Genomic DNA, 21,636 nt, shown 5'->3' with positions numbered 1-21,636 from the left:
ATACTAAATTGTGTGTTTATAAATATAACATTTTTATATCTATACCCACCCTTGATCTTTAAGCCACACACAATGGACATGAGAAGAAAAGAAAGGTTTCATTTGAATTGATCATATGGGACGAGCAGAAAATTTGCTATTTGAGGATTGGTTATATTACTTTATTCACATATTACGTGGTGATTAATACTTTTGGGTTGCCAAAATTAACAAAAATCCGTGTTGCAAAATAATAATAAAAAAGGACTCGGTGGTAATATAACGCAATCACAAATTAACTTGGTAGGTAATTCACCAATCACCATACGTGTGGTATAGAAATATGGAAGTCGGGGAAAACTGAAAAAGGATCTAAAGATTGTTGGATTAACTTTCATGTATGACTGGTAAATGACCAAGTGCTATAAATTACTCAGTAGTAAAACAAACACAAATACCACGGGTTTAAGAAAAAGTACACATTCACTGTGAAGGGAGGGTCTCTGGTTCTAGTGGACAAATTTAAAAGTTGGAACTTCTTCATGCCCTGAACTTGAATAAAATCCAGAACCCTAGCCATTTTGTTCACAATCCATCCCATGGCTATTCTGAACAAAACCCTGCCAAGATGCAGTCTATGCATAGTAGTTGAGGCTGGCCTTCTTCTTTGCTTGAACTTGAATAATACCTTCATTGAAGTCCTCATGGTTCACCTGGAATTTTCCCAAAACAACACTCAAGATTAGTACTCCTTAAAGCAGGTTTTAACTATACACGCAAAATTCACATGTCCCAGAAAATAGGAAGCTATCTGTTCTTTTCACCATTTTATCTTTTTCCAATCAATCTACTAATGAGAGAGAGAGAGAGCACCTCAGTTGCATCACGGCGAAGGGCTAGCATGCCTGCCTCCACACAGACCGCTTTTAGTTGTGCACCATTGAAATCATCAGTAGAGCGAGCTAATTCTTCAAAATTGACATCTGGGTGAACGGTCATCTTCCTAGAGTGAATCTGCAAAATTGATGTTAAGGTTTTAATAATAATGCTGTCAAGAGCAAAGGTAATCACAAAACACAAGCTACAGTAAGAGACAAACCTGCAGAATCCGAGCTCTTGCTTCTTCAGTAGGATGCGGAAACTCAATTTTACGATCCAATCGACCAGAACGCATAAGAGCAGGGTCAAGGATGTCAGCACGATTTGTAGCTGCTATCACCTGTTATTTTAAGACAAAGAAATTGGTAATGATTTCAAAATAAAAACAGACATTCTTTAAGCATTAGACTCCTATTGGTCATCATTTGAATCATAGTTACAGGAAAAGTGAAAACACTAAGAATACGGATAAACAAACCTTGATCCGATCATCACTACTAAAGCCATCAAGCTGATTAAGCAATTCAAGCATTGTACGCTGCACCTCCCTATCTCCACTCACTTCACTGTAACCAACAATGAGAGAATAAAATTCCATCAGGAAAGCTGTTGACTTTATAATTTTGACTCCAGAAATGCAAAGGTATGATTGGGGAAAAACATCCGAGTACATATTTGTTAATTTATATGAAACAAAATTCTGGAGAAATATAGTATACCTATCAAACCGCTTTGTGCCAATGGCATCAATTTCATCTATGAAAATGATGCAGGGAGATTTCTCTTTTGCAAGCAGAAAGGCATCACGAACAAGTTTTGCTCCATCCCCAATGAACATCTGCACGCATTCCAAGTATGATTACTTCATCATGAACCCAGTTAGAAAATTTAGGGTTCACTAACATCCTACAAAGTGATTGCTAATACAATAGTTTAGCATATTTCAGAATCAAGAAAATCAGATTCTGAAAAGAGTGCATTAGAGGCATTCTCAAAATCATCAGAAAATCACCTGCACATGCTCAATGCACGAATAGATATAAGCTTGCATTCAATAGAATGAAAATGATATTAGTAATAATCAAAAGAAATTATGCTATACCTGAACCAGTTGTGGGCCTGCCAGTTTCAGAAAAGTGGCATTTGTTTGTGCAGCACAAGCCCGAGCCATTAAAGTTTTACCGGTTCCAGGAGGTCCATACAAGAGCACACCCTTTGGTGGACGGACTCCTAATTTCTGAAAACGCTCCTTGTGGGTCATGGGTAAAACAATCGCTTCAACTAGTTCTTGAATCTGTTACAGTAAAAACAAATTAGGGTACGTATTCCAAGTGTTTGGTATTTCAGAACAACCATGAACCGAGCATGCCAAAGTCGAAAACCTGCCTGCTTCTCCAGCCCTCCAATGTCATTGTAGTCTTCAGTTGGTTTTTCGTCAACCTCCATAGCCTTTACTCGCGAATCATACTCGGATGGCAGAGTATCCAAGATCAGGTAACTATCTTTGTTCACACCAACAAGGTCCCCAGGCTTTAATTTATCAGGATCGACAAGCCCAACAACAGGCAGAAAGATGGTCTGCAGTCAAGCAAAAACCCAGAATTTGGCTTTTAGATAAGTGCATTAAATATGATGCAATGAAAAGCAATGATACAGCTAACTGCAATCATTGGATTTATCAGTAAAATAAAATAATATGTACATAAAAACAATCTGATGCTTACCTGTCGAGTAGATGTTTTCAAAACAACACACTTTCCCTTCCTTTGTGAGTCAAGATCAATATTTGCACCATCCTCCTCAGCCTCATCTTCTGGGTTCATCTCCAAAATCTAAAAACACAACAAAAAAAGAATCTATAAGAGCCTAATGCTATCAAAATAACCAAGTCCACTCACTACTGAAAGCCTAACATCAACTCAAAATACAGGCTCAGAACTCCAAGTCCAACTAAAACAAGCAATATCCAAGTCTAAAGGATTTCTTTTCACAGTTTTAAATAGTGTATTTTCTTAAATTGATATAAACATGTCACAAGTTGAACTAGATTTTATGTTAACTATAGTATAATTTGTTAGCCATAGTATGGTTTGTGTACCTCGCACACGAATTAGGAATTTCCATTCTCATATTCATTCATATTATAATTTCACTGAAAATAGTTATGTAACTCAACTCAGCTCCACTCACCCAAACGAGAAAAATTGAACACATTCCCCCAAAATTTTATCTATGTAACAGACTTTTGGCACCAAATAATTGAGTGTTAGAAAGAGATCCGCAAGAATGCAACAATTGCCACCCGTACCTCAACAATGTTGCCCACCAAGTAGGGCAATTGCTTGTTGAGCTTAATCTTTTCCTGATTCTCCTTTATCTTCTCCTTGTATGAATCCAGCTCCAAATTTGTTCTTTGCAACTCTTCCTATAATCCGACATATCAGAAAAACACACGAACGTTAGCACATTATATAATCCAATAACCCCACAACTTAGCCAAGTCACATAGTAAAAAAAAAAAAGGCAGCAAATAACTTATCTAAAATAATAATAAAAAAAACATATAATTTCACAAACAAAGAAAATTTACACAGAAACCCCCAAAATCCAATGGCTGCACAAAATCAAAGTCAATTCGTTTCGTCAATTCAGCGAATAATTAAGAAACCCTAAGTCGCTCATAAGAGTCGTACCCTAACTACAAGCACAAGCACAAAGAAAGTAAGAGTGATAAATAGATTATGTACACATATAAATATCTATAAGGAAAGAAAGATGGGACCTTGAGTATTCGGATCTCGTTGTCAAGAAGACGAGTGGCTCTGACGATATCGTCGGTGGTCATGGCGGCCAGCTGATCGTCCTCGAAGCTCGTGTCCTCTACCATCGCGCTCGCCATCTGATTCCGACTATTCCCTTCCGAAACTGAGAGGTTTCAGCTACAGATTTCACAGTTTACTAGACAGAGAGATAGGGAGAGACTAGGAAACCCAACAATGCTTCGACTTGTTCTTAAAGAAAGGTTTTTTGTTTTTATATTTTTGACACCAGAAAAGAATTTTTGTTTTATTTTTTGGGCCAAGCACAGTTGGGCCCAAATTGGAAAAGAGATCTGGGCCCATGACAAGGCTTAAAGTGGGCGGGGGTGAAATTGTAATTGGGCCGTTCCCTGTTTTTGGATGGAATAATAATTTTTAAAAAATATTCCCAACTCTAATTTTAATTTTATTTCAATAATGCTAGGGATTTCAAATGACGTGACATATGCCACATAGGGTAGCAAAAACCAGTTTGTTCTCAGTTGTTTGCTTGTAGTTTCATTTGTACGGACATAACAATTTTGTTTTAGACATCGAATGCACAATATGCATGAATTTTGTTCGCTAAATGCACAATATATGCAAATATCGTTCAATACTCGATTACGTGGTGAAATCAGCATATCAAAGCAACATTTTGGATGCGCTCATAATTGAGTAATGACTCAAAGTGGTAGATTCTAAGTTCAAATCTATCTGACAAAGAAATAGATAACTTTGGACTTGGGGAGAAGACGACTTGAATTGGGCTGAAGCATGGGGAACATGGGGGTATTATTATTACTAATAGACATTTTTACAAGTAAATTTCCTGTTGAATGACCACTACTATCTGAAGATGTGTACAACTTACATGCTAATTATTTATTTAACCTGCAACAATTCTTCACAATATGCAACAATTCTTCAGAAGAAGTAAAGGCATGGATAAGTAGTCCAAGGCTGAGTCACAGCGAAAACCAAAAACTAAGAATAGGATTAAAGCTTCCAATATATGCCCAGCCAATGCAAAACGCCAGCAACAATGCCCCAAAACAAGATCTCTGCAAAGATGACATACAGTAGCATGCCTACTCTCCTCGAATGCCAAACCCCAACAAAAATGTGCTTTTGAATCCAATATACCTGCCATGCCACAAGTCAGTACAAACTAGTTATGGTTCATGGTTTGGTCAGAGTCATAAAGAAAAGAAATATCAGTCTAGCTAGCTTCATTTTTAGATACCATCATATGAGTAAAGACTAGAAATACCAGCAAGCAAGCTATAAAACCGTTTCCATGGGGCAGAACAACAGACTAATCAAAGTCAGCTATGTTACAAAGAATGTGTTTCTGTGAGGAAGTGTTCAGTGCATATAGAACCACAGATGGTTCACAAATCATAATTAGTATGAGCATGCCCGAAATTTAGATTGGGGGAAAACACTCGTGGAACTTTCTTTGTTAATAAGAAGAAAGGAGTTTATACTATTTTCTGCAAGCTTCCAAAGATGTAACATGGTAATTAAAGGAAAAAAATGAAGATAAAAGCATATGGTATGCGAACATACTAGCGTATTATGGGGGTCCTTGTAATACCACCCATTAATGAATCCTGCAAAGATGCCTTCAGCTGCCATGACATAGACAAGCATAGCATTCATGCCAATCCATTCCAATGGTAAGAACAGGTACTTTATACCCCAGATATCAACCTGGCATGGCAGGATATTGATCTTTTATTAGAGAAAATTTGAGAGACCTCATGAAAGCTCGGATACCTATAAAACAATGTTAAGCTAAACTCAACTAATCTTTTAATCCAACTACTCAGGGATAGCCCACATACCCATACATAATAACAACCACAATAAGAAGGAAAAAAACCACAAAATCTCTGAAAAAATTATACCATAATGTAGAAGGCTGAAAACACCAAAGCTGCTGCTCCAGACGTTACACATACATAGCTGAACGTGTACAGCTGTTTATTGAAAGGGATTGCTGCACTGGGCATAGAACATTATAGAGACTAATTGATTGGTAAACGTAAAAAAATTTGCATACACTTCACCTCAGTTCGCACCATGAGTGAAATGAAGAATGATTCCTAAGATGAGGAGAGCACATCCCATCAGAATCCAATGCTTCAGTCTGGCTGAATGACCCTGTAATTGAAAACATGAGCAAAGCGAGGAAGAGTCTTACATATAACATATGCCACACTTAGTATACAAAACCAGAGGCATAACCTTCAGATGTATAAGAACATGTCCAAAATGTACTCCAATGACTGTGGAGAGAATTGCAGAGATAGAGCTACAGGAGGTAAGAAATCCACATAAATAAAAAGTACTACAAAATTTCTCAAGCTTTAGAACTATGCACTCGATGAATATTGGGTGCATTCATTGCTAGTGTCAAGTTAACTATCAGATTTCATGAGGTTTATGCTAAAAATTGTAACTCCTCAAATGCAAGAATATAATGAATTGCTCTATAAGTTGTCATCTCCAACTTGATTCATGAACTGTTAATCTCTGAGCCTTAGATAGACAACATCAAGGGGATCCCTAAGAAAGGAGCACATTATCTATTATCATCCAAAACCAGTTGAGTACCTGGTGGTTAAAATTCAACAAAGGCAAAGGTGATACTTACCTTACAATTCCTTCAGGTTCAAAAGGACCATGGCACCATGATGGAGCACCATTTCGAAATGGTCCTGCATAAGGGGAATTCTCAGTGCAAGCCTGCAGCAGTTCAGAGTAAAGAAGGTCAAATATTTAAAACGGACACTGATATAAACTCTTGATCAGAAAATCATATAAACAAAAAATAATTAAAAAAAAAAGTACATACTTTAGATCTTCTCCAAGCTGGATGCTGATACATGTGATTGATACCCAATACTTCTCTATCAATATATCCTACTGCATTACAAGGAGGATTCAGTTTTCCTCTCATGCCACAAGCTACCTAAAGTTGACAAGAAATACTTGTAGATAAAACTGTAACATTTGTTTTCTAATGAAATTCCAAGCATGGTGAGAAATGAATGCTACCACTGAAAAGAATTTTCAAAAACAGAATTTCATATATATTACATTAAAACTTTCTCAACTCAACAATTCTCCAACAATTGTAAAAGATGCCTATCATTTAGAAGTATGAGATTTGAGAACTGGAGGATTACAGTGAAACTGTTTCCGTAGTCAATACTTTCTCTGTCATGGACAGTAAACTGCCAATCCGGAACATAGGTCCCATAAATTACAGCAAAGTAAATAATGAGAACACATGCTGCCACCATCCTGGAAATTTCCAAACAGAGAATTCATCTGTAATTGTTTTACAAATAATAAAGAACTTATTAGAGAAAAAAAAAAACCATAGCATCATAGAAACATAGAATTACCAATGCCAATAGTATAACTTGAATATGGAGAACCTGCTGGGTGACATATCTTTGGTTTGTGCACCACTCAAGAAAATTTCTATCAGTGCCACTACCAGATATGCAAGAGCAATTCTCTACAAAGGGTAACAAGAATTACTACATGTTGCCATGCATCATAAAACTAAACTATGTAATCAATATCGGCAACATACATATGAATATCAATTATCAACAATACCTGGAGAATTCCGCACCACCTTATTTCTTTCATGTCGACACCATATGTTAGTTTGTCAGGAGCATGTGAGAAACCTCCTTCAAACATATTGAAGGCATGTTAATATCAAAGTGAGGACCGTACCCTTGTTAGTTCTATGTCCAGGATGTCAGTATCATAAAAGAATGTGTTGATATGTAGACTTTTGGTAATTGTTCTGAGGCCTTCAACTTGTCAATGACCTCCATGCCTCCTTATAAAAGAAACTTGTCAATGTTTTTCCTAATTAGTTATGTCAGATTTCCTCACCCCTCACCAGGGGGCAAATGAACCCAAAGCAGTGAAGCACAGCATATTATTACAGAGTTACTTTCACATAAGACAAAGGAAATAAGTATCTGGCCAAAAATATAAGGAAAGTAGGATCCAAAATGAACCCAACACATAAAATATAAGTATAATTCAAATAAATGAAAAAGAAGAACACTGACCTTGTAATAGGAGACCCCAAAATAGGAGCTTGAGAGTTCTAAGAATCACCCTCTTGACAGCCACAAGTTGGTCGGGTATTCTCTATTAAAATAACAAAAATAAATAGGGTATGAAGAAATATTGCAAAGTAGTGTAAATGTAATGACCAATGACTAATGAGTGATGACAATCCTTTGCTACCATTTTGTTGAATAAGAAGGACAAGTTAATAAAATAAATGAAACCAACCTTGAGAGAAAGTGCAATGGCAACTCCCACAATGAACAGGAAGAATGGCATTACAAAGTCAGCAAGATTGCAACCATTCCATGGTGCATGCGCAATCATAGACCATTCTTCACCCGCATCGTCAACCAAAATCATCAACTACATTCGCACACATCAAATTATGCAAAAAAAAAAAAAAAGGTGAAATTGTAACTTTGTCTGTTTTTTATAATCCAGATACAAAATTTTCTATAGGCTCTTGAATTTACTTCCATGACTTATTTAATAAACAGCTACCACATGAGGAAAAAAGGGAAAAGACGCGAACTATAATAGCGTGTTTGTCAGACAGGAACCGTGAATCGCGCTTACTATTTACGCTTTTGGCATCAAAAACCATAATTGAAATGAAAAGGTTTTTTAAAAAAGAATCAGTTAAGTACCGAGACGGTGACTCCACGAAAGACGTCGAGCGAAACGACACGTTTTGGTTTGGAAGGCTTGTGGTCGGAAACGGAAATATCGGGTTCCGACACGATGAGACGGTGCTGGTGAGTCGTATCGGCTTTGATTTCGGCCATTTTGTAATTTGACTGTGAGGATGAGCTTTGAGCTATGGCTAGCTTGTAACTTACAACAAGTCAATAAGATACTCTCGGACTCACAGATACTGATGAGTGATTGCATGGGTCTGTGTCAGTCCTAAGTCCTAACCAATCAACTGCTTATGGATATTTCTAATTTGCCTCGGGATTGAATTGTTTTATATATATTTGTCATATTCGTTAAAAGAAAATGATTATAGCAAAACTGTGATAAATAAAAGACAGAATAAATTATTACCATGTTTATATAATACTTGTGCGGTTTTAAATTAATTAATTATTAAACTGAAAAATGCACAAATTAAGCCACTCTTCATAACACATACAAAATTACAAACTCCTCGACATCTTCCACAGTCATAAGTCTATAACACAATGAAAATCAGCCACAGCCCTTTACTATACACAACATAGATAACACATTATATTACAATGCACCAAAACTGAGGGAGAGATGCTCCAATGGCAGAGGACACGACTCAGAATGAAAACGAGAAAAAAGGGAATGATAAATAGTTGGCCATAAGCATGACTGGCATACTCAAGATATGGGTCTATATGGGAAGAAACTCGTTCTCTTAGTTGAACACCACCTTCAGTTATATGGGCGACTTCACTTTCCAATTCCAAGTTCTTTTGTGATGTCTCTTGTCAAGCTAAACTGCAAGGTACTCTGCCATGGAAATAGGGTGCGAGTAACTGGAAGCTTTCTTCGAAGATCCTGCATCACATTCATTAAGTTTTGAAGGTTCTAATACTGGAATCAGTCTAGACAGGTGTTAATAACGCCCACCCATCGACAAAACTCCCACTAAATAATATAATTCAACAAAATGAAAACTGGAATGGTGTTTCATGCTTATATACTGAACATATTATGTCCCAATATGTTCAACTGTACAAATATACAAAAGTTAATTTCATTCTCTATTGAAGATAAGTACCTTGAAAGTGGTATCAGGCAAGTTTGAATAGGATGCCTGTAAAAGTAAATCTGTTAGTAAAAAGCTCAATAAGTAAAACGTCAGCTATTAACTAGAGAAATTGACATATTTTGAACCTCAAGAGATGCCAAGTACTCTGCCTCATGTTGGCGAATGATGTTGCCTATGGCAGTCGCGCAATCATCAGAGGACTGCAACAAATGTAAAGCAGATCTATCAAGGATTTTTTTAATTTTTTCTAGGGGGGAGGGGGGAGGCATCAATAGGTGAATAAAACAGGCACATGCCTAAGTTATGAATAATAAGTTAAGAAACAGCCACAGGAAATGTTTTATCAAAAATTGGAACTCAAAGAGATCAACAAGACTCATATCCAATGCTTCATCTCAAATTCAAATATACTCTTTCTATTTCTAAACACTAAAAGGGTCAGAAGACTCAGAACATCATATTGAAAAGACGGAACTTAGGGCACAAGATTTGCAAAAGTCTGCTGGTCAGGGCCAGCAACTGTTCAAAATCAGCCTAGGAGGGCCAGGATATATAATCAGACCAGATGAACTCAGCTAACCAATTATGAACTCTTTCCTATTTACCAACCTTAGCAACACCTACCAGTTAGCATGTTTATAACATAAAATTCATAACATACTGCCTATGTCCACACATTATGATTAATTCCCTTGCTAGCCTTGTATAGAAAATTCAAATTGACGTAGAAAGTAAGAGTAAAACAAATACATTAAGTTTCTAAATAAGGGAACTTACAAAGACCTTGCATGATAGATCATCCCAAGTAATACCAAAATAAAAATGATAATAAATGGCAATATTCATATCTTAACTTCTACCTGAAAAATTGTTGTATCTTTGCATTCATGTTTTGCATCTAACTGCACATTTCCCTCCTCGAAATAGTGGGCACCCACCTGAAAGAAGGAGAAGAATAGGACAAGGAGGCGAAACAGTTAGTTCTCGATTAAGTTCTTATACTATGGATCAAGCATATTACTGCAGACTGAATTGCAGAGAGACATAGAAACCAGGTTGCATATCTGACATGCACCAAGTACATAACAAGAAATACCTGCAGTTTGCCTTTAAGGTCCAGCATTTGGTCATCATCTTTGAACTCAACACTCCATATTGAGCGCCAACTACCATTGCTATGCAACATGCCGATTAAGCTATATCAGAAGATGCCGCAAAAAAGAAGGAAAAGCTACATTTTCTTCTGTATTTCTAACTGAGAAAGGACCCAGTATAATAGCAATATCTGGTGTTGGTACAGACAACAGATTTTCTAACTGAAATAAAACGCTAAAGAGCAAAAAAGAAGTTCATGGGTAGGGCATATAACTAATTTCACGCACCAGAAATTTTGTGGGCTATGTCTAGCAGCAGAAATCACCACCACAAGCTCAAAGTCAGATCCTGGGCCCTCCACATCTTTACCATTCCCACAGTACACAGAGCAGACTCCTTTTGGATAAGCTTCACAAACATATTTAAGTATTTCTGCATCCAGAGCACACCTGACACAAAAGAATAGGGAATTACGCACAAACCTACTGGCCCACCCACAAAGGTACAAACACCGAAACACACAAGTGCATGCATGCACACACAAAAATGCAACATGAATGAAATAAAAACAAGTGTGATTCTTTGTGTAATGTGTTTCCATAAGCTACCAATAATCTACATTCCTTTATAGTTATATAGAAAAGCATGCTAGAAAGTTCTACTTGATGACAAGTAACAGATTTATTGCATAGCTCTCTCTCAGCACTCTCAAACTCAAATGACTGTAGCAAAGTTGAAACTAGTTTGGTATTTCAAAACTGGTTTGGTAATATTAAGTCAAATATCTTGGAGCATACAAATGCTCTTTCAGATCAAAGGATATTGCATAAAAAATACACAGAATTTCTTGCGATGAAACATACCGAAATTCCTCAACATATGCAGATGGAAGTTCCTCATCCAGTGCGGGTCTCACCTCTGTACAAACCTGAACAAATTTTAGCACATTATGATGAAATAATTGGTAACGAAATTTAGATGACAGGAAGGTAATGATGGGAAACAAAACAAGGAGAATAAAGGACACGCATGTAACGTTACATGCTTCGACAAAGTAGGTGAATGAAAAATAGGATGCAATTACAGACAAGAGCAAGACTTTATACATGGAAAGATTTTGTATTAGGTGCACAGAAACATATATTTTTATCAGAGGTATCCATATCAAGAATTAGTTAAACAGACTCAAGATTTTAGAGAATTTAAGGATACAAAATCAATTAGTGGTTGCATAATTAATCTCAGCTTGTTGCACACATTTAGCCCTAAAGATACTAAAAAAGTAGTACACCAAACTGTTCAACAATATCAGATTAAAATCATAATCAAGGAACAATTTCAAGATGTGTGCTTACCCACAAGTAATTTTCTTAAAATACTATAACGGCAAGAACAAAGAAATGTATGGATGTTTGGTTATCAAGCTCTTCCCTATATGTGAGATGCAAGATCGAGCTATGCACATTTCAACGCTTATGGCTTGCTTCAAGGAAATTCAAAATACTTGATTACCCATTATTCTCAAGGTTATATAGAAGCTCTTCTTCACCACCTTTTTGGTATACTTGATAACAGAAGAGAAAGAAAATTAAGAAAATACAAGACTTGCCTGTTTGATGTGGTCAACTACAGCAACTTGAGCAGTCCTGGGATCAAGAAACTCAGTCTTATCGAGCTCTCCAAACGATGAGACTAGAACCTGGTCAAACAAACAGGTAAGCGGATATAATCCACATATCTATAAAATTCCATATTACATATAACAACAAGTCCAAGAAATTTTGCAACTTTGACAAGACAGGAGCTCCAAAAATCATCGAAATGAAACTCTGAAACCAAAAGGGAGTGTTTATTCAAGAGAACTGAGAGTTCCCAAAAGAGCATACGTCTCCGATTCGACCGGGCATTTCGAGGCAAATCATGTGGGTTTTGTTATACTGTGGGAATGCCTCCGACGCTGCCTCCTGGTACAATACGTCGTCGTTGAGCACCGCCTTCACATCTGCCACCAAAATAAAACATCAAATACAAAATGTGTGATTCACATGATCGATCAAAAATGGAAATTCAAAAAATTAAACAAATTAGAGACTGTAATTCGGCGCAAAGACTAAAGAGAATCGAAAGGATGGAAACGGCGTCGTTGAATTGAATTCGTGATTGAGAGGAAAGAGAAGCGAAAGAAATGTGGGAAAAGAAGTGTGGTTTTGGTTGAAATGCGAGAGACCTTTGGCTACGTATTGGATTTCACCGGGAGGAGAGTTGAGGAGGAACCACTTGGCTATGTCTTTCTTCTGCTTCTCACTTAGCTCTGTTTCTTCTTCGTCCGCCATTTCTCTGTCTCTCTCTGTTTCTCTCTCTGAGATTTGAATGAGAAATGAACTGGCTGAAGATTCAGGGGGAAAGAGAGAAATGTGATTCCCTGCGAAGCACGTAGAACTGTTAGAATATTGACCGTTACTTTTCGCGGGGCCCATAGACGCTAACGGACAAGATTTGTTATCATCGAAACGCATCGTAGAAGGCAGTTAGTTGCCTTTGAAGTTTGAACTGTTTGAAGTGAGTGAAAATGTGATCTGTAAAGGTCGCTTGGGAGGTGAGAGAGGTGGTCAGTGTGAGTGAGTTGAAATGATTTTGAGTGGTGGGGATGGGGATGAAGCGGATTATCCTCTCCGTCTAATCGCTGGACCTTTTGAGGATAATTGACGGCGATGATTGCCATCACAAAAAATGCCTTTGTTTTTTTATTAGAGTATTACAACATTGAGTTTACATGGATTTTTAAGTCAAACTTAAAAATTTTTGTGACTTTTTGCTAATTTATTTTACAATATTTAGACAAAAAATATGACTGTTACAATACCATTTTTATTTGTTATTTTTCGGTTAGAATACTATTTTCATTTGATGAATGCCACCCATATTAAAATAAATTGTAAGAATTTGGATTTAAATTAATGTGGTAATGTTTTATTTATTTTTTACTCAAATAATATTACATGCACTGCAATAAACCTAGAGAAGAGACGTCGAGCTCAAAATTAATATAATTTATAACCTTTCCTCTAAACTTGAAAAGAGGAAAAATTCTAAACCAAAATTTCAGTTCATTTATGATGAACATAAAAATTATAATTCACATCTGCTCTCAACAAGAGTAATTTTAGAAGTAATTCCATTGTGGTAACACATTGGCCTCCAAATATTGTTTCCATGCTTTCAAGGGGCCAACCCCTCTACCACTTGGAGAGGCTTCATGGGCTCTACGGTTCATAAACACGCCTCTGGCTGCAAAACCCATCAATTCAGTGGGATCCATAAAACTACGCATCCGCGATGCAATACCACCTTCACGAGATAAACCCACTCTCAGACGCCGATCAGAAGACCTGGGCTCTAGTGTGTTGGGAAGATCTAGTTGGATTTGAGTTTGTTGCATCAGTGAACCAGCATCTTCAGTTGATGTAAAGTCCCCCATTCCGAATGAATCCCAATCAACCTGCTGCACAATCACTGAACCTCGCTCTGTGTTCTGCGCAGGAAGATTTTGTAATTGAGTCGCTTGAGCCAATTTGTCAACCTGAACTTTCAGTCCCTGTAGTCGATGACCAATTCTTGAAGATACTGCATCATACAACTTTCCTCTTGATACATGCTTAGCTTCTCCGGCATTTAGCAAATCATCAAAGTAGATTGGGTCACCAATAACCACTGTCACCTACATTTCCAAGTATATGTGAAAATAAGCACTATGCTGAAGAAACAAATGCTTATGATTGAACAATATTTTCATAAGGAATATAAGACTGGATACAATGTGCCTAGGAAAGGCCTCAGAGACTGCTAATGGTAATACAACCATCAACTCCTACAGCAGCACAAGACTGGATAACAAGGCCTATACCCTCAAAGATATGGTTGTTGCAGTATCAATAGATTATCTATTTTTTTTCCTTTCAGCCAGGAGTATCAGCAGATTATATAACTGATTAAGAAGGATTACACCCTATCATAAGGAGACTGAGTGTCTCAAAAACTGAACCTCTATTGACAATAACAAGTATTAGGCTACCTACCGTCTTTCCAATCTTTGGGAAGTTGGCACCAATAGGCATGATGTCCTGCATCCCACTATGCACGAAGGGAACAACCATGGGAATATTGTCAGCATCAAGGACCAGCCTGCAAAGCAAGAGTGCAATAGTTACCAAATAGTGTTTCAATAAAAGAAAACTACATCCAAATGCAGCTGTAACCAATGTGCCACACGTAACTATTCAAAAGGAAGACACATCTCTTCACAAAAATATACAGACCGAAGCTTGGGAGCAAACCCCCCAAAAAGGACCACTCAGCAAAAGAATATATCTTTCAACTTGCTTTGACAACATATCATATTAATCAAAGCCAATAAAAGGGGGATCTCCCTCTGCAATACAGTTCCACAACAGATCCTCACCTCCCAACTCCTCTCTTGGGAGACCCCATGGTTTTGCCACCATCTCGAGAACGACTACCTTCTGGGAAGATGTGAACCCAACCACCTTGATTTAATTTTGAAATAGCTATGTCCATACCCTGAAGCAGTTAAAGAAATTAGATGAGAACATAAGCATGGATATCTCACTAAAGCCTTGCCTAAAAAGTAAAATTAAAGGTGACTATAAATAAAAATATAGGACCAAAAACAAACATAGTAACTCAAATCTATATAGAATAAATAACACATTACCTAACATTCTGCAACAGAATCATTCAGTTAAGAACCGACAGAATAAGAGACAAAGTGATAGCTGTGAGCCCTTCCGTAGACCCAAATTACAAAAGAAATGTTGAAAGAAAGTAAAAAGGCATCCTAATCTATCCTTCAAAAAGGATTTCCAAAATATATCACTAGAAAGCATATGTCACTCACAAGGTTTGGCATGTCAGAGGAGGGAGTAAAGAACTATGACCAATTGACCATATTCATTTATTGTCATGGAAAGTGGTCATTCTATCTTGTTATCTTTAATTGATACATAAGATTACAAGAAAATGAGTTATTTCTAGGAAAAAAAAAGAGAGAAGGGAATATAAACGTCAACGCACTGCTTATAAGCTGGGGCCAATTGCTTTATTTGCAAGTCATGTGGAATAAAATTCTAATATCATTTCAACAACTAAACAAACTATCGACAAACTTAAAGACATGTATCAAAGAATACCTTTTGATAAATCCCCTCCCCACGAGAAACTGGCAAGACTTTGACAGATCGGAAGAATGCTGAAGTTGCAGGATTTGCAAAGCATCGGTCAGATGCACAGAGTGTCCACCTCAAGTTTCGAGCATCCAGAAGAACATGTGGAGGAAGCAATGCTGCAATAACAAACGGATCATCTACAGAAGCAACATGATTGCTCACCTGAAATGAAAATAGGTAAAAATTATTATAACTTAACAATGGGAAACCAGAAATAGTGGGAGGTGCAAATGGTAGCTAAGCCAAATAAATCAGGTTCAAATACATTAAGTTTTAGATCCATAAAATTGGAAGATTGGGATATACCGTTATAAGAGGCTTGTCTTTGGGTCTGCATAGCAACGCGTCGTGTAATTTTTCAACACCATACACCTGTCACACCCGAAAAACCAAATTATTCTCACAGACCTCAAAATAGATAATAAAGAACATCTTGGGGTATTATCACTTCTTATTAATTCCACATACCTGAATACGATTTAATCCATGCATAAACACGTGACAAACATTGCCTATGACTGGAACAGCCACAGCTTGAAGCATGCGAAGAAGGACCGAATCTTCTTCAGCATTGAATTCCTTACCCACTGCAGCCACCACCCTTTTATTATTTTTATTATGGTTCTTAGGAAAACCCACAACACACTCCCACATAAATACAGAAGCACAAAACAACAAGTACTATAAAATAAACCCTTTTGCAAATTCTTCAAACCCAATGTTTTCAATTCAATAGGTACCCAAAATTGTCCTCAAGCTGAAATTCTAATTCTACGCTAATTTCAGACATAATTAGGCTTCAGCTAGCTACATGATTCTTAACGCTAAGACACTAGCAGAGAGCGAATTTATTAAATGCACAATATTTACGAAAATAAAAATAAAAATCGTATTATGTTGAAATCAAAATATTTACTTTGAAATTCTTACAACAAAAAAGAAAAAGCAAATGCAGAAACAAATGAGTGAAAAGCATTGAGCGAAGGAGAAACCTCGTTTGCGATAGAAAGCAGGGGAAGAAGGGAGAGAGTCTCTCCGGAAGTCACGGAAGCGTTGAAGCCAACGCTGCAAGGTGGACGAGAAGAAACCGTCGGAGAAGATCGGGTGGTGCCTGAGCCGGCGATCCACCTCCACTCTGAACCGCTCCCTGAGCCGGAGCTGTACGGACAGGGCCTTGCTCTTCCACAGATCTCCACGCTCAACCCTCGCAGCAGCCATTACAGCAATACCAACAAGAACAATACGATCACACAGAACCCAAATAGAGAGAGAAACGGAGGAGAGAGAGAGTAGCTGAGCGCTAGTGTAGAGCGAGAGAGGAAAGGGGCGGTGGTGTTATGGTGTACCAGGGTGCGTAGTAAGCACGTAAATTTTAATTACCTATGGTTTAGTTCGGTTATTAGTTATTAACTTATTACTTCATTTAGGATTTTGGCTCTTTTACTTGTGCCCCAAAATTACTCTGGCCCACGCACACCACTTCTTCAATTTCCTAATTTTTATTTATTTTCACTCATTCTATTTTCTTTAAAAAAAAAAAAAAATTTGTTTTTAAAGTTAAAAGTATGAAACAATGAGTTCAATAACCTGAAGAAAAATTAAGGCCCCTTTGGTACCTTATTTAAAAATAGTTTTTCATTTTTAAAACTACAAAATCATTTTTAACATAAAAAAACTCGTTTGGCAGCACTTTTTAAAAATGAATATTTAAAAAAAGGCTAGGTGAATTTAGTTGATCAATTCCTCTAAACCATCTTTATTGAATTGTACGCTATATTTGAGGTGCTTTTGAGTATTCTACTTGTCTAATTAATTAGCTATTTTTTGACATGTATGTTGTATTCACTTTCGCTATTGCACACAAACCATCAATTTAATAGTTATTACTTTCTCCACTCTTCATTCCCTTGAACACTCTTTGATTGTATGGTTCTAATTCTTTCAAATTTACTATTCTTTAAGATTGCGCATGGCTGGCAGGGGTAGAAAACAAGGCATTTTTCACATCCACTCTAATTTTCTTTAAGGGAGCTAGCATATTTTTTGTTTCTTTTCTTTTCAGTTATGAATATAATCTCCTGGTAGGAATTGCAGTATGACTTGACCAAGATTTTAAGGGAATTTCAGTATAAACCTTTTAAAATCTCGGTTCAACTGGAATGACTGCTTGGACAAGAGTGCAATCACCATCATAACCAGACTAGTCAATAGTAATTGACATACATGTTCTTGGATCTACTGTATTAACATGAGGTCCACATCCTTATTAGATTATGTTAGAAATTATGATTTAGTAACAATCAATTGATGAGTTGCATCTCCAGAGCAATGAACATGAGCTCCACACCTAAAAATACAATTAAAGGAGGAATTAGCACCACACTTGCACCAACATTGGAAAATTCGGTTTGTGCATGCCACGCAATTCGCCACCAGAACAAACCAAAGCAATCTTCCTGTGTACTCGCGGGTCTTACCTTCTGCAATCATACCAAAGGAATCATCCTGGCCAGCATACTTCAGACTCTGTTTTTGGTTCATCTATTATTTGAGGTTGATCCATGATAAACAATCTGCAACTGCTCCAAAAGAAATTAAGAGCTGATACATTCACTCACGATGAAAAGAAAACGATAAAGGAACTTTTATAGTATAATTTACAGAACAAAACAAAGAGAGATTGGTTGTATGGGTTGCTTGGCATTGTTGCATAATAGATTCTAATAGGCAACGAAGGGAAAGGAAATGGTACAAACCTTGAAAAGAGCTTCAGCAAAGAAAAATTTGATACTTTGATTTTGCATTTCCCACATCCAAATAGTTGACATCAACTGCAACCTCCCCAAGATCGTCTGACCAGGACCATTGATAAATTGTATTTTCTTAGTCTTCTAGAACTTATTTTAAAAGAAGAAAAATGGTATATCATAAGTTCAAACTTCCCAAAACCAAGTGGAATTGAAAATGATAAATGAAAGTTCAAACCTTCATACATAGTCCTTGCATAATTTACATATTCAGGAATGAGATCTCTATATATGACTCCTTCTGGATGGGCATCCAACACCACCAGGACACCTGAAAATCAGTAAGCCATATTACATAACTTCTATTACAAAAGAAATAACCTATGCTTCATTTTGAATAACTCATCAAAACATGTGTTCATCAACACTGAAACTTTCTTCATTGGTTTGGAAAAGACAGGACAACTTCTTTAAATTAGTTAGGGAAAGGTACCTGGTGCTACCCAAGCTTTCGTTGAATTGCTTGGCAATGGAGCCAACCAGAGGATATTTCGCAAGTTCATTGAATCGTCATATGTCACATTAGACCCTAAAAGAGGTGATATTAGAACAGGTACAAATAACGTTTCACTACAAGGTCTTACCATATTATCTTACCAATTGTAAATTTGTAATTACTTAATATGATGAACCTAAAAATTTGAGGGACAAGTTAGTAATGGTTATAAAAAGGAGGATTTCACTTTAGCTTCCTTCTTCATTAATTTTTCTATTTTCAGAGAAGTCACTCCGGAAGACAGAACAGTTATAGTATTTGTGAACCTTTAAACTGAATTTAAAAGCAAATATAGTCAAACAGATTTTAAGAATAGAAAAAATTAAAGATGTTATCTAGGGAAGATTACCTATTTGACAGTAACCCATGTTGTATGGAAAGACTTCTTCATCATATGCGGGGTATTCTTTGGCATGGAACCTGCCGAACATAAAAATATATAATTCTTAAAAGCACAAATGATAGGTAAGCATGTTAGTTGTGCTTGTGCAACTAACTTCTCATATATGCACATCCTTTCGTAGTACCAACAATATAAGAAAGGATGTAGTGAGAAAGATGCCAACTTACAATATACCAAGTCTTCCAGTGTCTATGGCAAGAAAAAGGTGGCCATGGAATAAATCATAGCGACTCAGTGACACATTCAACCCAACAGTGGGACCCCGGGCAAGAATAAGTTGAAATAAAAATTCAAGATATGAATTCAACTCCTGCAGTAAGACAAAGAACACTATTTCAATTAGAAAGAGAGTTAATTTCATGACTAGAAGTCTAGAATACCACACAAAAACTTGAAGTTTCATTGCTTTGATGCAGACCTGACCTCACTTATGAAGCGTCTCCCATATGGTGTTCTAGTAAGCTCGCATCGGTTCTCTTTTGATCCTTCAACATCAGGTACCTAATACGTTACTAAATTAAACATCCTCCGGTTACAACTGCTGTACCGATAGTATGACAAGTTGACAACCCAAACATTACGTTTAATTCATCATAATCTTACTTTAAGAGATGTCACCACAATTGTGTATATGGAACACCCATACCAATATAATATGCTAGATTCATGTTCTAGAACAGGGTGATATTATGTGGAAGAATTGTCATCTCCCAATTAAGTGAAATCACAAAAGCCTAAACAATGAAGCCCAATTACAGAAAAATATCATACATTGCAAGAAAACCAACTGGTAAGCACTCCACAACAATTTATCAGAATGATGCTACACCAAAGTTAAATTTTGAGCAAATTTTACACTTACCCAACTTAGACAGGGAAAAACTCATAATAAAACAGTGAAGCACATTTAGACAAAGCATAGAAACGCACATACAAGCATAAAAGGCACATATATATACCTGGGCAATTACTAAAAGCAAATATGGGCAATTACTAAAAGCAAAGATGGGGGCAATTACTAAAAGAGAAGATAAAAAAGTAACTGACAGTAATCATAGTGGGATCCAAAGCGCGTTGCATAGCAGCTGGGTCTCCACCAGAGTCAACAGCAAGGCGAGCCAGCTCCAAAACTGGCTCAGGAGGCCACCAAACGAGCTTATCCTCCTTCTTTCGTTGGCACAGACCACCCTTTTGCTCCAAGCTTAAGACTTTTCTATTGGAACACTTTTCTGGGACCATTTTGTTCACATTTGGCGTAAAGGGTACGAGGAATTTGAAGCAAGAAGTGAGTTGTTGGGCCACAAGGGGGTCAATGGTTGAAGACTGGGACTTTGAGCCTAGCAGACAGAGCAGGTCTGAAGGGGTGGCTTTGGGAGATGGAGTTGGTGAAGATTGTTTGACAAAGATTGGGGAATAAGAAGAGGAGTAACGTGAGAAGGAGTATGAAGCTGTGAAAGAGAGGGAGAGGAGCACAGTCAATCTGAGGGAGACAGAGGGCTTCCCCATTTGCGCTCTTCCTCTCTTCAGTCGTTTGAGTCTTATGGTGGAAAAGTGTATTTTCTTGATTTTTTGTTTATTGGTAGTAAGTTAGTAACTACTGACTAGAAAGTTAGGGAGTTAAATATTTTGAGATTAATGTCATTTTGCTCCCCATATTATTACACATGTATTAGTTTGCTCCCCAAACTTCTAATTTGAAAAATTAAGGACCCTGACTTTTTCAATTTTGCCAATTAAGGTTATTCCGTCAATTTATACATTTTTCATCTAAAATGTCGAGATGATCAAGCAAAATTTAGTAAGAAATAAAAGAGAAAAAATGATACATGAGAAAAAAATGATAAGATCTAATTGAAAGGGACCATTTTGCCCTCAAGATTTGGATAAAAAAATGTGTAAATTGACAAAAGAACCTCAATTGGCAAAATTAAAAAAGTCAGAGTCTTTAATTTTACAAATTAGAAGTCTGGGGAGCAAACTGATACAAGTGTAATAGTTTGGAGAGCAAAATGGTATTAATCCCAAATATTTTTTACTAAAAAAAAAAAAAAAAAGATTTACTTTTAATTTTGAAATACT

The 21,636-nt window shown here is 36.8% G+C and overlaps 5 protein-coding genes across 10 annotated transcripts; all 5 read right to left on the bottom strand.

Moving 5' to 3' along the window:
* Window positions 1–336: 336 nt before the first annotated feature.
* RPT5A (regulatory particle triple-A ATPase 5A) lies at window positions 337–3,877 on the bottom strand. The gene is made up of 10 exons (XM_086246148.1): window positions 3,641–3,877; window positions 3,167–3,283; window positions 2,583–2,690; window positions 2,245–2,436; window positions 1,961–2,152; window positions 1,578–1,696; window positions 1,337–1,424; window positions 1,079–1,198; window positions 853–993; window positions 337–692 (listed from the first exon to the last, which is right to left on the bottom strand). The coding sequence occupies exons 1-10, from the start codon at window positions 3,755–3,757 to the stop codon at window positions 615–617; spliced, it is 1,272 nt and encodes a 423-aa protein (XP_086102274.1). The 5' UTR covers window positions 3,758–3,877; the 3' UTR covers window positions 337–614.
* A 417-nt stretch (window positions 3,878–4,294) lies between these two features.
* Window positions 4,295–8,673, bottom strand: LOC147281070 (heparan-alpha-glucosaminide N-acetyltransferase-like protein (DUF1624)). Of its 3 annotated transcripts, XM_086246145.1 has the most exons (13): window positions 8,417–8,665; window positions 7,995–8,132; window positions 7,766–7,847; window positions 7,296–7,372; window positions 7,076–7,191; window positions 6,854–6,971; window positions 6,520–6,636; window positions 6,319–6,410; window positions 5,910–5,976; window positions 5,744–5,825; window positions 5,570–5,661; window positions 5,229–5,372; window positions 4,326–4,802 (listed from the first exon to the last, which is right to left on the bottom strand). In XM_086246145.1, the coding sequence occupies exons 1-13, from the start codon at window positions 8,552–8,554 to the stop codon at window positions 4,656–4,658; spliced, it is 1,410 nt and encodes a 469-aa protein (XP_086102271.1). In that variant the 5' UTR covers window positions 8,555–8,665; the 3' UTR covers window positions 4,326–4,655. The 3 variants fall into 3 exon arrangements, with proteins under 3 accessions (XP_086102272.1, XP_086102271.1, XP_086102273.1); XM_086246146.1 differs by lacking the exon at window positions 5,229–5,372 and having other exon boundaries at window positions 4,295–4,802; window positions 8,417–8,672; XM_086246147.1 differs by lacking the exon at window positions 4,326–4,802 and having other exon boundaries at window positions 5,303–5,438; window positions 8,417–8,673.
* A 198-nt stretch (window positions 8,674–8,871) lies between these two features.
* On the bottom strand, window positions 8,872–13,091 carry CPA (Subunits of heterodimeric actin filament capping protein Capz superfamily). The gene is made up of 10 exons (XM_086247123.1): window positions 12,836–13,091; window positions 12,495–12,610; window positions 12,218–12,307; window positions 11,472–11,536; window positions 10,896–11,057; window positions 10,610–10,688; window positions 10,374–10,451; window positions 9,639–9,713; window positions 9,523–9,558; window positions 8,872–9,299 (listed from the first exon to the last, which is right to left on the bottom strand). Exons 1-10 carry the CDS (start codon window positions 13,083–13,085, stop codon window positions 9,192–9,194), a joined length of 1,059 nt encoding a protein of 352 aa, XP_086103249.1. The 5' UTR covers window positions 13,086–13,091; the 3' UTR covers window positions 8,872–9,191.
* Window positions 13,092–13,639: 548 nt separating this feature from the next.
* On the bottom strand, window positions 13,640–17,145 carry LOC147281068 (Phospholipid/glycerol acyltransferase family protein). Its single transcript, XM_086248019.1, has 7 exons — window positions 16,844–17,145; window positions 16,320–16,438; window positions 16,158–16,223; window positions 15,816–16,013; window positions 15,068–15,186; window positions 14,685–14,790; window positions 13,640–14,326 (listed from the first exon to the last, which is right to left on the bottom strand). Exons 1-7 carry the CDS (start codon window positions 17,067–17,069, stop codon window positions 13,772–13,774), a joined length of 1,389 nt encoding a protein of 462 aa, XP_086104145.1. The 5' UTR covers window positions 17,070–17,145; the 3' UTR covers window positions 13,640–13,771.
* An 882-nt stretch (window positions 17,146–18,027) lies between these two features.
* LOC147281067 (T-box protein) lies at window positions 18,028–21,105 on the bottom strand. Of its 4 annotated transcripts, none has more exons than XR_015122915.1 (9): window positions 20,605–21,105; window positions 19,981–20,058; window positions 19,725–19,867; window positions 19,504–19,574; window positions 19,092–19,187; window positions 18,837–18,929; window positions 18,608–18,703; window positions 18,329–18,430; window positions 18,028–18,198 (listed from the first exon to the last, which is right to left on the bottom strand). XR_015122915.1 is itself a non-coding variant. In XM_086248096.1 (8 exons), exons 1-7 carry the CDS (start codon window positions 21,061–21,063, stop codon window positions 18,621–18,623), a joined length of 1,023 nt encoding a protein of 340 aa, XP_086104222.1. In that variant the 5' UTR covers window positions 21,064–21,105; the 3' UTR covers window positions 18,028–18,430; window positions 18,608–18,620. The 4 variants fall into 4 exon arrangements, 2 of the variants coding, with proteins under 2 accessions (XP_086104222.1, XP_086104223.1); XR_015122916.1 differs by having other exon boundaries at window positions 18,329–18,424; XM_086248096.1 differs by having other exon boundaries at window positions 18,028–18,430.
* Between the last annotated feature and the right edge of the window lie 531 nt (window positions 21,106–21,636).

Source organism: Dryas octopetala, chromosome 6 (assembly GCF_963921425.1).
Source record: "Dryas octopetala chromosome 6, drDryOcto1.1, whole genome shotgun sequence".
In the NCBI taxonomy this organism is placed as follows: domain Eukaryota; kingdom Viridiplantae; phylum Streptophyta; class Magnoliopsida; order Rosales; family Rosaceae; genus Dryas; species Dryas octopetala.
The sequence above is the reverse complement of the archived record's forward strand: the minus strand, read 5'-3'. Positions and strand labels throughout refer to the sequence as shown.